The sequence below is a fragment of the Strix aluco genome, chromosome 1 (assembly GCF_031877795.1).
Source record: "Strix aluco isolate bStrAlu1 chromosome 1, bStrAlu1.hap1, whole genome shotgun sequence".
Taxonomy (NCBI): Eukaryota; Metazoa; Chordata; class Aves; order Strigiformes; family Strigidae; genus Strix; species Strix aluco.
In genome coordinates, this window is record NC_133931.1 from 104,952,351 (window position 1) to 104,967,087 (window position 14,737).

Genomic DNA, 14,737 nt, shown 5'->3' on the forward strand with positions numbered 1-14,737 from the left:
CAATTTTTTGAATTTGCCTCCTAGGCTAAAATTAAGATGTTACCAGTTTAGAGGCAACATGGCATTGTCTTGCTAGGTTTAAGTGTAGCTTGAAACAAACATTTGGAGATGCAAATTTCTCTCTTGTCTCTGTATGGTGACATTGGTTGCAAAATACAATTAGGACTCTGGTGGTAAAATGAACAACAGTTCATTATTGATCATTTTAGGAAGTTGAATGGAAAGAAAAGAATTCAACAAAGCGATTGAGTTGTCTTCATCTGGAATATGAAGACAAGACACTAATAAACCAAACAGCAGCAAAACCTTACCCTGATCTGAGGAAGAAAGAGAATAGAAACCCTGGAAATGATAGCTGAACCTACAGACAAAATAAATTTGATACTTCTAATTCAAAGCATAACCACCTCTTTCTCATAAAAGATTAATAAGAAATTCAACAGATACAAATATAGTGCAAATAAATGTAATTTATTTCCTAGCAGCTGCTTTGAGTTACAGCCCTCTTAGAAGCAGATATTCTATTTTCACTCAGACACAATCAGGAACCTCTGGGGGTTGTCATAGGGTGTAAGTGGTTCATCATGCTTTCATGCAGTACCAGTAAGTATGCATAATAATTTTCATGATTACAGGAAAGTTCTTGTGTGCCTTCTTTACTGACTCAAACTTTGTGGAGTGACTAAGCAGTAACAGGAGAACAAAATTCCAGGGTTTTGTTCAGCTGCAATAAGACATTTTTTCAGTATTTATAGCTGAGTGACTGGGAAAAACCAAAACTGAGAGTAAGGCTGTCATTTAGGCAGGTCAGAATGGGCAATTTTTGCACTGGTTTTGGACATCTCATTTTGGACACTAGCTTGTTTCAGCTAATGAATTTTATTCTTATTTTTGTAACTGTATTTTTTGTGCCACATTTTTAGTATCTAGGAAAAGATATAAGATGGGGCAAAGGTCTCTAAGATATTAAACTGAGTCAGCTATAACTTCAGTGACTCACAATTACTAGTACTTTAAACGAGCACAGTAAATGTCTTCTCAAACTCACTCCTGTCTCCAGTGTTAGGTTAATTTCTGATGATTCATGGAATCATAGAAACAGGGTTGTACAGAGCCTCTGGAGGCCATCTAATCCAGTCACCCCCTTGAAGTAGAACTGTCACCAGCTCTAGATTAGGTCAGTCATGTCTCTGTCCAGCAGTCTTGAAAAGGCTCAAGAACAAAGCTTCCGCAACCTCCCTGAGCAAATTTCCCTAGTTCTGCACCAACCTCCTAGTGAAACTAGTTTCTCCTAAGGTTTATCTTGAATGTCTCAAGCTGCAAACTGTGACCATTGTCCTTTATTGCACCATCTGGCACCACGAGGAACAGTTTGGCTTCATCATTTTTGCAATTGCCCCTCAAAGACTTGTAAGCAACTATTAGACCTTGTCTTTGTCTCTTTTTTGCCAGACTAAACCATTTGAGCTCCTCCAGCCTCTCCTCACCGGTCATGTACTTAAGGCCCCATGTTGTCTGTACATCTCTCTGCTGGACTGTCTCTGTCTTCCCCGCATCCTTCTTGAAGTGGGGTACAAAAAAAATGGATTCAGTATTTCAATGCAGACTCACTAGCCCTGAATAAAGGGCTATAATAATAACTCTATCTTTTGGCAATGCTCTTCCTGATGTATTCCACTAGAGGGTTTGCCTTATTTGCAGTGACAGTGCACTGTTGCCTAGTATTCAATCTGGCATCTACCACAACCCAAGGTCATCATCATCAGTACTTTCTCCAAACTTGGGCAACAAGACTCATTCCTGTTGTTTGAATGTCTCTTTTGGAGTGAGCACAGGGGCAGGACTTCTGAACACCAAACTGGAACAATGCAGGCAGCCCCGGAAAGAGGAACGCTGGATAATTGCCTGCTTTGAGGGTCTCATAGGCTGCAGTTTTGATGTTATTGCTAAGAATGAAGATAAATCCAAATGATCCGGTAAGTACTGATGCATTATATTCCCATATTTGCTACTTGGTGTTTTAAAGCAGCCCACACTAGCAAAAATGTCCTGAGACACTGTGATGGAGGAAAGAAACACCCCTTCTGGGACATTGCTTCCACGTTACTGGGAACATTTTTTAGTTTAAATGGTATTGCAGTTTATGCACATTTGATTATCAAACTATAACATTTCAGTTTCATTAGTATATATAATTCATCTTCATATGCAAGAGGGGCATCTATTAAGGTAAAACAAGAAATAGAGAGCTAGGTAATCAAACCCCCCTATTTCATCTTTTATTCTCTCAAAATATACCTGAGCAGAATCTAAAAATCATCAGATAACCAGGTATCAGAGAAATACCATTCAGATTCTTTGGAGGACACAGTTATTTTAATGTCATTCTAGAATAACTGAATTGAGTGCAGTGCAGTGACTCCAAATCTATAGTTGACTGGGGCTATGCATTTCCAAAAAACAGAGAGGAGACCACTTTTGTTTTTGAAAAAAAACCCCAACAACAAACAACACTTCCCTCCCTCAAAACATCCACTTACCTCTGGCCCTCTTGATCCTGGAATTCTGGATTCACTTAACAGGCCAATGTTACCTGATCCTTCCATGTCCTAATGGAAGAGAAAAAATGCTACAGAATTTAAGAATTTATATATTTTTTTTTATTATCTTTGTTTTTTCCAACTGTTCTGTTTTCCAGACTCCTGTGAAAAACTGGAAGGATATTGAACACAAATATTTTTATCTTTTCTCATTAACCTTTTTTTGACCAGTGCATGATGTTCTGGAGATAAGCTCCACTCAAATGCGATATGGGTATGTTGATCTTCCTTACAGAAACTCTGGTCTTTACAGTCTTGCCAGTTTGACACCATTTCTCCAGCACTTCAGGCTGGACTGCATCAGGCAGGAGTGAGACAGCATCCCAGTTTTAAGTATGTGCTATGTTTAAGCATGCTGTAGCAGTATTTTTCTGTTTAACATTTACCTGCCAGCTGGCTACTGAAATACTGTAATGACTAGTAAGGGTTACATAACTGATTTAAGGCAGGGAGAACTTGCAGGCAGTTTGTTAAGAGCAGCAATCATGTTTCAAAAATAAAAGTCCTTCCTATTTCTCACAGTTGAATGTTGAACTCCTGTCTAAAATACAGCTTACTGAAATGAAACCGAGCAGAAAAAAAAAGTTCTATCAGAAAATTGTAAAATTAATTATTTGGGAGGGATCACAGAGGCTAACTAGTACAACCTCCTGTTGAAAGCAGTGTCAACAGTGGATTCCAATCGGGTTGCTCGGGGATTTGTGCCCTCATGTCTTGTAACATTCCAGAGGTGAAGGTTCTGCAGCGTCTCCAAGCACCTGTTCGAACACTTGGTTGTCGTCAAGGTGAAAAATATTTCACTTATATCAAGTCAGAACCTCCCCTGTTTCTATTTACGGTTGTCATTGCTCATCACTCTGTGCACCAGTGTGAAGAGCCTGGCCGTGTGTCTTCTCAATAACCTCCTTTTAGGTATCAGAAGGCTGCTAAAATGCCCACGCAAGCTCAGTTCCCTGAGTCTTTCCTCACATGTCGTGTGCTCTAGCCCACTGATCGTTGTTGCAGCCCTTTGCTGACTTCAGAAAGATCTCTGTGAAGTGGAAGACCTTGAGAGCAGATTCCATACTTCCTGTGGAGTTTTTCTAGGTGTTTTAAAGGAGACTACACAGAAAGAAGCAACCTCCCTCCAGCTCCTGTCATTCTGACTGCGACATTCCAAATCCATGGCAGAACCAGGAGCTGCCAGCTCCAAAGCAGCCAAAGAAATAAAATTGCAGTCTGCCATAATTATCTGTTTTACCCCCAGCACCATCCCAGCCACATGTTCCTATCCCTTGTCTTATGCCTAATCTAGAACTTGTCAGACTGGGCTTCAAACCATCTGGATGGACCATGCCAACAGAAAACTTGCTTTTAGCTGCAGTTTTAAGTGCATCTGTGCCAGCTTAATTGTTTCTTTTTTTCTGAAAAGGGAAAATCTTGATCTTTCTTTGCTCCACTTCCCTGCTCACAGCCATATGGCCTTCATTTTCAACATCAGTGCCATGTGTTAAATCCTCTCACTTTCCTGTGAGCCACTTTAAATCACTAAAATGGCAGAAAATACATTACTTACTTTTTAGGGGTGGGATAGTTCTCTAAAATTTTAGTAAATTAAATTGGCTTGTGGAAGGGTTGATGGAACATGGGTTGTTAGTGCCTGTGAAGGGCAGGCATGTGCCAGGAATGACTGCAGATGGAAGGAGGAGCAGGAGCAAAGCAGAATCTCCACCTCTTAGTGACAATGAGCCCTTGTATCAGCTTATTGTGTTTAGAGGGCCCATACCCCTTGCCTACTTAGCTTTCTGCTAGTTAGTGACTTGAAATGGCTCAGATTACCACAGATTTGATGCACTCTGGAGATGGTGTAAGGGAAAGGTGGAAGACCGATTAGATCAGCTTAAGCTGCCATGGAAAGACAGCCTAATGCTGGAGTTATGGAAAACATCAACTGATCTGACTCCAGTGAAAAAGGGAGATCTCATTCTTTTGCCCTTTTCCACCAACTCCACAAGAGCAAGAACAAGAGAAGCAGAAAGAATCAGGTCCTTCCTCTCGGGGCCAATGTGGGAGACATTGAGTCATCAGGTTGGCTCAAGTCCTTTTACGCAAATTCACCTGAGACTAAATGTTATTCTGACTTACATTTTGCTCCTTCATCATCTATCAGTGCATCAAATACCAACAGAAAATCTGCTGATACTCTGTTTGGCCTGTTTAACCAAACATTCACTGCTTAGGGTAAACCACAAGCTGTGTTTCTGGGTCCTTCTTTCCCTTGCCTCCACCGTGCCAATATATTTTTCCCTTTAAGAGAGTGCTTGGTGCCTGCTTTATATAACACACCATCGTTTTTGACATCTGCATGTTTTTAATAGGTTTACCAGGTACCTTCTGCAGCTCAAACTGTTCTTTTGGCAAGTGTAAGTGCCAGCAAACCCCATGCCATTTGGTTTTTGCACATAGCTGATCACAGATGCTAACGAGTGCTAACAGGAATGTTTTGCAGAAACAGCCTTACAGCAATAAACAGACTGCCAACCAAAAGGTAGTGTTGCCCTAACGAACTGGCAGACCATGGTGCTGCCTTAGCAGATGGCAGGGGTAGGCATCCAAAAGATCAGCTAGAACTAGCAAGCCTGTGAACAGTAGTATTCCTCTCAGGGAAATGACAATCACGCCAATTCTATTTGGACTAGATGAAGTTCAAGATGAAGCCAGTCAAGATATTGTTGCTGCAGTTAGAGCTGGGATCCTTCTGGGTTTGTGTCCATAAAAGTGGGGACTTCCAGTTTGCACTCTCTCCTGCTCATTTGCTAACTTTGCTCCTCTGAGACTTAGGTAACAGAAGTGGTGGAGGTAACTGCAGGGGAACTCTTTGGTGGCATAATGAAGCAAAACTGGCTTCTGCTCACATAGCGTGAATGGGGAAAAGTGGAGAATCTCTTAACACTGGATCCTCTAGGGTCGCAGAGGATGGCTGTAAGTCAGAGAAGCGATCATCCTGGTCTAAAACTCAGACCAGGCCTAGGATGAAGGTGTTGCTTACCAGTAGTCCTTATCTCATTCTGAGACAAGTGCATACTTATTTAGGGGAGACTCTGTACCAGCCTTTATAGTGTGTCTAAGTTAAAGCAACGGAGTGTTTGTAAGTTTAAACTTTATGCTGTTCATTGCTAACAATTGCAGTGCTGGCAATTAAGAACTTGTGAACTGCTGGAGAGATTTTTTTTATCCATTGAAATCCACTGACATCAGTGAGATTATTAACCAATAGTGTATATAGTACAATATTTTATATAGTACATTATTATTTAGTCAGAAATCAGAAATCAGAACATGTCTCTATAGAAGCATTAGTGGTCACCTCTGTACTTGGAGTACTCAAAGTGTCTCTAAAGAAAAGAGAAATACATAGTGTAGATATTAGGAGAAACATGTGTAAGTAAATTGGTATCTTTTAAACACCATCACTTTACTGCAGCAGTTCTACAGATGGCCAGTAGTTTTGGTCAAACACTGCTTAATTCTTTAATGAAACTGCCCTCAGTTTTTATGCAAACTTGTATTATGTTCCATGACATAAAACCCCAAAAACTCTGAATCAGACTTTCCTGAGCCAAACAGCTAAACTAGAAATGAAAAATGCACAAAAAAAGAAAAAAAAAGAAGACTCATATGTGAATATCAATGTAGGCAATTTGTCAACCTTTCTTCACAAAGATGTTGATGCAGCAGCCCTAGTTCTTGGACCTGAGTGTGCTCCCTTCTCTTTCTGTACTGCAAAGACACTTTACACTCTGAAAAGATCATCTAAATGAGCAGTTCACAAATGACATGTAAAACTCACCTTGAGGTGTCCAGATCTCATATTTTAAAGTGATGAAGGTATTCTTTTCAGAAAGAGTAACATGGGCAACTTTTAAGTTTTATTAATAGAACATTTCTATTCTGAGTAGAACAGACCATGAGGTCAGAAATGTCCAACATCTGTCTCTGTATTTACATGTTACATAAGTGACATATCTAAGCTAAACTTGTGGCCTCAAGAATGACAGCATGGGAAAGTCATAGCTTAAAGGGGGGGATCTCCAGTTTGATTTTAATGAATACTGTCAGGTCTCTATGTAAAACATTTAGATCATTGCTCTAAATTATTTACAAGAAAAAATTTACTAAACAAGTTTTCCCTTGTAGTACAGTATTTGAGTATTTTATAATAGCAATATAAGCATCAAACATAGCACCTGAACATTGTTACTACTGAATAGTTTATGAAAATTGCCCAGAGAAATCTATTACTTCTATGGTTTAAGCATGGCCAGTTATATCACAGAATGACAGAATCATCTAGGTTGGAAAAGACCTTGAAGATCATCCAGTCCAACCATTAACCTAACATGGACCGTTCCCAACTACACCATATCCCTCAGTGCTATGTCGACCCAACTCTTAAACACCTCCAGGGATGGGGACTCCACCACTGCCCTGGGCAGCCCATTCCAACGCCTAACAACCCGTTCTGTAAAGAAATACTTCCTAATATCCAGTCTAAAATACGGTCAAATGTAAAAGGAATTGTAGGCAAATTTCAATCTAGAGCAAATGACTCTGTCATCAATTAAATAGATGTGAAATATACAGGTGATTACACTTTCCCTCCTCTGAAGGAAGTGGATCCATAGCTACAGCAAACCCCATAATAGCAAAATACCTCAAATCCCACACTGTAGCTTAGTCCTGGGGGTCCAGGAGGTCCAGGAGGCCCAGGGGGCCCAGGAGGCCCTGGTGGTCCAGGTTTCCCAGGAGACCCATCAGCACCAGCTTCTCCTTTGGGGCCTATTGATCCAGTTACCCCAGTATCACCCTAAAATAAAAGGTCAGTCTGTTGGTATACCGAACATGCATAAGTAGACGCAAGTAAGTACAATCATAGAATCACAGAACAGTTTGGGTTGGAAGGTACCTTAAAGATCACCCCCCCCCCCCCCCCCCCCCCCCCCTTAAAGTTCCAACGTCCCTGCTATGGTCAGGGACTCCTTCCACTAGACCAGGTTGCTCAAAGCCTCATCCAGCCTGGTCTTGAACACTGCCAGGGAAGGGGCAAACCCCTGATCATCTTTGTGGCCTCCTCTGGAGCCGCTCAAGCAGGTCCATGTCCGTCTTACATTGGGGACCCCAGAACTGAACTCAATACTCCAGGTGGGGTCTCATGAGCAGAGGAGTGGGAAGAATCAACTCCCTCAAAACTCCGGGCCACACATTTTAGAGAAGTATTTTGGCCAACTGGGAAGCGAAAGCTTCCAACTTCATTAGGTTTCATAATAATAATCTTTTAGACTTCTCAGTCCTTTTCCGTAATGTGCTGTATTAGAGTGATACTGTTGTCCTATAAACCCGCTGTCTTTTTTTTTTACCTTTGGACCAACAGAACCAGGAAGACCTTGATCACCCTGTAAAAGAAAACCAATCCTAATTACTTACAGTAAGAGCATTAGACGGGTAACAGAAACACACTTATGATATTTTTGCTTAATTAAAATACCCACAAAATTCTCTGTTGTTTCATTTGATGTCATAGTGTCCTTTACATGAAACATTAGACCTCTTAGTTAAAAAAGAAAACAATCTGTAACTCAGGGGTTGTAATAACAAATGAATAGCTCTGGTTCAGTATGCAGACAGGATGCAATCTTGTATTTCAGTTATTGCTGCAGATTTTAAATGTCTGGAGCACACAGACTTAATCATTGTAGGTCACATCCTCGTGTTTCTGAACTCAAATGTCAAAACTCTCATGGGATGTAACAGAGGTGGAAACTGATCCCACACAAGATGTGTAGGGCACCATTCCAGACAAGGAATATGATGACTAGTATGATTTTAAGGTTTCTCTGCAGCAATCATACTATTTGATTTGTTTTTACTCACTTTATTTAGATACTGTTTTTTCCACTTCTAGTTCATGCAATAGACAGAAAGTCACAGCATGCAAATACTTTTCCAAATTGTACTGAATCTAACAGAATTAATTGTTATATTGGCAAGCTCCTGTCCTTACTCATTCAACAGAAATACTACTTGAGTAAGGTCTGACAAAAATGAGTAAGCACCAGGAGTAAAATGATAACATTGTTTTTTTCTAAAATGGCAAAACCCCATCAAATTTCACTCCAAGGAACAAATTGACTACTTTCATTGCACCCTGCAGTTTCTCTCTGTAATCTTCTCTGAGTTAATTGGGAATAATGATTAAAAATAGATATTGCAATGTAGATTAAATCAAGGTTTTCAGAAAAAATGAATGGTAGAAATGGAATAATCCTATTATCCCAAGGTGCTGGGGATGATATTGAGCAGGTGCAAATATGTAATACCTCATTTATGATTAAACTTTTATCAGATATGCACAATACAAAAAACAGGCTCAATGAGGCAAAACATTTAAGTTTTGTCCTTTTTTTTTGAGGACTATGCTTTTTTTAAAAATGTAATTATTTTTCCAATTATTTCCCTTCCACATCAGTTTTTTCCTATAATATGCAATCAGGTTCAGTTTACTTCAGTTAGACTTCTTTCTATTCTTAGATTCTTTTATGTAAAACACATAACGCTGGTTACAATGGGCACAAGTTTCACATGCCTGCTTTGAAATATACATACTTCATTTTCTGGATAGCTGCTAGTTCCCATGTCTGCTGCAGTTTTACCAACCTCAGGCATTTGATATCACAACTCAGATCCTTCGGTGTCCAGAGGAGATTTAAAAAAAAAAATCTTGTGATTTAATAAATAAATAAATAATATTCTGGCCATTTAGGACTTGCCTTTTCATTTCCCTTACAGTATGTGAGCTTTCAATATACACTTGGGAATCTATTTTCAAGTTCTTGTGAATAAAGTGTGGTGTAGAAGCTCACGAGAGGAAGACATTTTCCTGTAGTCTTTGTCTCTGTCTTCTCCACATCCTTCTTGAAGTGGGGTGCAAAAAAATAGATTCAGTATTTCAAATGCAGACTCACTGGCCCTCATTAAAGGGTTATAATTATAACTTTACACCTGTTGTCCATGCTTTTGTCTCCTTTTTGCTAGATTAAATGGTTTGAGCTCCTTCAGCCTACTCTTATCAGTCATGTACTCAAGGCCCCTGGCCATCTCCATAGCTCTCTGCTGTACCAGCCCTGTCTTTTCCACATTCTTCTTGAAGTGGGATGCAAAGAAAAATGGATGCAGTAATTTGAGGAAACGTAAAAAGAGTGGCAATTTTGTAATACATAGTTTTTGATTCTACAGCAACACAAGAAAATCTGTCTCCTGGTTGCTATGATCTCTTGCTTTCATTTACATGTTCCCCACTTCTTGCCTTTTGCTTGCCATAGCGCTCATCTGATCATGCATGAAGCCAACCAGTGCAGTAAGTCAACAGATAACTAAGTAAACCTTTGCTGCCAGGTCAGGGTGCTGAAATGTCTCATGAAGGGGTGAGTGAAGAAGGCTGGAACTGACACAAATATGGGCATGGGATATCGTAACTGGGGGCAACAGCAGTATAATAGTCAGAAGTTAAGACAAATACAGACTGCTGCAGAAGTGAGGAAAACTTGATGTGTCAGTGGTACACAGAATCCAAACTTAAGTAATTCCAGTTGCCCTGGTATGCACACGCGCCACAGAGGGTGCTTTCTGCAGGGAATGTGCCATCAGTCTGTGCCAGTCTGGACTAGCTGGAGTTCTTTCTTTCCCCCTACAGACTCACCTGAATGAGTCCAGCCACGACTGGCTTTTTATTGGCGAATCACAACAGAGTAGCTCATGTTGCATTTTGAATATTGCACACTGCAGAAAATGAGACTGCACCCGTTATGGAATTCTGGATTTCTCAATATGTATTTTGAGATGTGTTCTAATAAGCCATTAACAGCTGGATTCAATTAAAAAAATATTGAAGCCAGCCAACACTGTGTTTCAGGGACAACTATTTATGATTTTCACAGCCTATAATTGACAAAGATTTTCCACTGAAGTAGGAGCAAGACAGACTTTTAACTTACCTTTTCTCCCTTCTGTCCTGGTGGTCCAACCACTCCATCAAGACCAGGAGGACCTTGAGGACCCTGTAGATGATAGTAAATCTAAAGTATGTGCCAGTTGAGAGCCCTCTTCCTAGCACATGCATGTAAGTGTTTTGGACCAACTGACAATTCAGCATTATGAGAGATTAATGTGTAGCACCAGGTAGCACCTAACACCATTAAGTTCTAACATTTGTGTTTCATGTCTTCTGAGAGTTTGGCTTTGTATCAAAACTGTATTTAAATATATTTTAATAGAAAACTATATCAAGCAGTCACAAAATAATAATAAAAAACCCCCAACATAATGTAAATATAATGCTAGCATACAAAATAATGGTGCTATCCAAACAGATTTTGATAACACTACTACATATGCGATGGTGTTGAAATCCACATGCACTTCAGCCATCCATGCTTTTGACAGCCTCAGTGCCAGATGAGGGAGAGCTGAGAAAACGCTGGTGTTGACAAAGTCAGACAGTGGGGCAGGTTTTCTGCGTGATGCTTCACTTTAATTTTGCCTTGAAAAATGTATATTTAGTTCTCCACCCAATTCTTTGTGTTGTATCCATGACTTAGCATGCATTTGAGTGAGCAGCCAGACTGGAAAAAAATGACTTTTTAGGGTCAACCAGTCAATCAGTACCGGTACTGAAGTCCAGCCCAGGGTAACTAAACATGCAAGAAAGGGAACACTTACATGCATATTTGCATGCCCTATGTTTTCAAAATTGGGCTCTGAAAGCCTTTAATTAAATTTAGAGGTGTGCATTCTGGCTTCTGAGAATCTTTTATCCGTTTATTTATTCATCTGTTTTGGGGAAGGATATAAATTGTTGCAGAAGGACACAGAAAACATTCTTTTTCTCTGGTGTTTTCAGAATGGTCAAAGGCCTCATTTTCCCCCTGTTTTTGCCCTTTGAATGCACTGTATGTGATAAAATAACTAATTTATTTTTTTAATATTAAAAAGATCAGAAATATTTTCAGTATGTTTCAAATATTTTCATATTTTTTTTGCCATGATTACATAGAGGAGGATTAGAGGAGAGGTTGGGCTAACAACAATAATTGTTCTAAATTTTAGTGACTGTTTCCCCTCTACTGCTTAACAATTTTAAGTTTCACTGCTCTAAAACTGCTTATTTCCTTTACAACTAACAAGTAATACTTGGAGATTTGTTATTCACTTCAGGGCGTATTCATGCATTTGTGAGCTACTTTAAAAAGAATTACCATAGAAAACATCCTTATACAATGTCAGGAGGTAATTTAACAATGTAGCATTTAGAAAATATGTATTTAATCAGGTCAATATCACATCAGTACCAGATGTAATGTGGAGCAGTTAGTGACAGGTATTGCCTGTTACAAAAGGCAGCCTTTACCCAAACATTTCCAAGACGTGTTTCTTGTGAGAAGAGATGTTACATCACAAAGTTCTTGATTTAGCAAGGACTTAAGCCCACACACAACTTCAAGCAATTGGCTAGTCCTCTGGAATTAGAATTTGTAACTGAAGTCTTTTAATTACACAACTATTTCAGTGTGTTACTGAATGAGGATTCCCATCCAAAAATTTCTGCTGTGAATAAATCTCACTTCACTTATCCAGAGTGCGCAAATGTGTGCAAATCTTTGGAGAGCAGTGCTATAGTTTCTTAGGTCATCTGAAAGTGTGGGAATGCATGGGTCTGTACTGTTAACAGCCGGAGTTTTCTTTCAGCACCCTGAAGACTTGTCATGGTCTGATTCTTCTGAAAATGTACTTTAGGAATCTGGTTAACATTTATCTTCTACTTTTTTAATTGATATGTTTCCCAGGAATTATCCTGAAAGCGGACAAAAATTATTTCTGTTGCATCAGAAAAATGACTGTCTACAAGTAGTTAATATTATAGCCTGTGAAATCCTAGATTGCACAACAGGGAACACATACATCTTTAAAATAGAAGATGAATCAATATATATATCTCCATTTCCTTTGAATTCTTCTTACATTATTACTTTATGAAAAACTTTAACAAAATGTCCTAGACCGTTCTAGTTACTTTGTCTTCTACAGATATAGAAATGGCTACAGGCGTGATGTTGAAAGCACATTTTGAATAGAAAAGGTGCTATTGTAATGGATCTTTTAATCTAACATTGCACTTTGTCAAATGCAGCAAATAAAACACTAGGGTAAATGTCTATTTTACAAGACTTGCCAATGGATTTTCTTAAAATTGCAGTCATACTCATCAATACAATATGATCTGTCTTGGACCAGGAAAAAAAAAAGTACTGTTGGGAACATAACTGTTAGATGAAATCTGGCTAGCATTTCAAGTGTTTGTATTTTAGAGCACCATCCTGATTACAACAAGTAGATGCAGAGAGTAATGGCTGCAGCAAGGCCTGTATGATTTGCTGTATCAATAGAGATGGGAAAAGGGAGGGAAACTGAGGCCCAAAGCATGTATTTGTTTTTAGAGAATCACACTTCTGCATTTATTTGTTTAGTTCACAAAAATGTATCCCAACCCATTGTACTCTATTTAAGCTGTTGTGGGGGAATTTTCCACCTTCCAAATTTCATGAATCATTCCTAGGCAGGCTAAATCCCATATGTATTTGAAGTTATTGTCTCTTAATTTCTTATTTTTCAGATATCCTGTAAGTTTATATGGGTTTTGGTTTTGTTCGTATCTCAAGCATGAAAAGCAGTTTTTATTGGTTTTGATCATTATATCTCATGTTGAAGCTGACTGCCTGAAAGTGATTAATACCTTTAGGGTTTTTTTACATCTTTAATTTTTGCTTTTCTGTTATTGATCCTAGTCTCTCTTTGTATTTTTTTTAGAATTTTTATCTAAATATAAAGAATATCCTCTTTTATGGGAAAATATGCCTGATCATAAAGCAGACTGCCTCTGATAGCAAGCCTTAAGAAGCTAAGCACCTTAATGTTACTGAAAAATGATTTTCAATTTTAAATATATGAGCACTCAGGAGCAACACTGCTCTGTATTAGAGGACAGAAGACCTCCAATTATTCTCTGAGGATACTGTGGTTCTGAAGATACTGTGGTTCTGAGAAATGTTGCCAAAATAGGCATTTTCATGACAGGTCTCTGCAGGACTTTTCAGAACACTTGATGCTCTCCTAACTCCCAGAGGATGTGATTTATTTTAGGTTCAAGCCAGTTATTCAGTGACTATATAGACTATAAATAACTTACCTTCAAACAATAAAATACAAAGTCAGGTAATTAATTAATTGAAAACAAGGAAAGACTGGCCAGGCACTGCATTTATGTGATAAAGCTATGCCTTTTTCCTGATTATATTCTATAAAGACTACTGTTTATGCTTAAATTGAGACAAAAGGTACAATGAAGCATATGCCTAAACCACTGCAGGGCCATGGTCTTTAGCACTTGCTGTTCTCTTAGTCTAAACTATTCACAGCACTTAGTGGGAAATATTAGGGCACATCTTAAAAAACCCCACTTCAACAAGTTTGTTATTACTCTCCAACAATGTTGTAGTCTTGAAATATTATTGGAAATCTAGCAACACTAGATATCCTCCCCACAGTCAGGTGAGAATCTCAGCTTTTAAGTGAAATGACAAGTTTCTAGCCGTTTTAGTTACAAACAAACCAACCCACAAACATGAAAATGTGTTTGTTAGAGATACAAATTTCACAGTTCAAACAGCAAATAAAAAGTCTCCTGAGACTGATCTCATGGGTTCTCAGCCAAGCTTATGATTTTAGGGAAATAATACCTGATAATAAAGAAACAAATAAATTTAACAAGTAAGCAAACTCTGTCCTGGAGTTAAGTACTGTGATAAAGACAGTAACATATCCAGTGCTGGTCTGGTCTGTGTTCATGGATGAGCTCCTCATCCCCTTCTTTCATTGTCAGGGAGGGAGGGTCTAGCATATTGTAAAGGAGTTTGAAAAAGACTGACTGGGCTGTGGAAATTTTTCCCCTTTGCAATCAATGCAGAAAACATCCAGGAAGGACTGATGGGCCTGGTGAACAGCAGGATAAACAGAGCATGGGGAAGGCATGCTAAGGAGTGTGCCCA

General features: G+C 39.0%; 1 protein-coding gene across 2 annotated transcripts in view; it reads right to left on the reverse strand.

Annotated features, from left to right (window-relative positions):
• Positions 1–14,737, reverse strand: part of COL15A1 (collagen type XV alpha 1 chain) — a 157,524-nt gene that overhangs the window by 53,004 nt on the left and 89,783 nt on the right. For both annotated transcript variants that reach the window (XM_074830061.1, XM_074830054.1), the window contains 4 exons: positions 10,631–10,693; positions 7,997–8,032; positions 7,294–7,446; positions 2,541–2,609 (listed from right to left, as the gene is read on the reverse strand). In XM_074830061.1, coding sequence (XP_074686162.1) covers positions 2,541–2,609; positions 7,294–7,446; positions 7,997–8,032; positions 10,631–10,693 — 321 coding nt within the window. The remainder of the gene's footprint in view (positions 1–2,540; positions 2,610–7,293; positions 7,447–7,996; positions 8,033–10,630; positions 10,694–14,737) is intronic.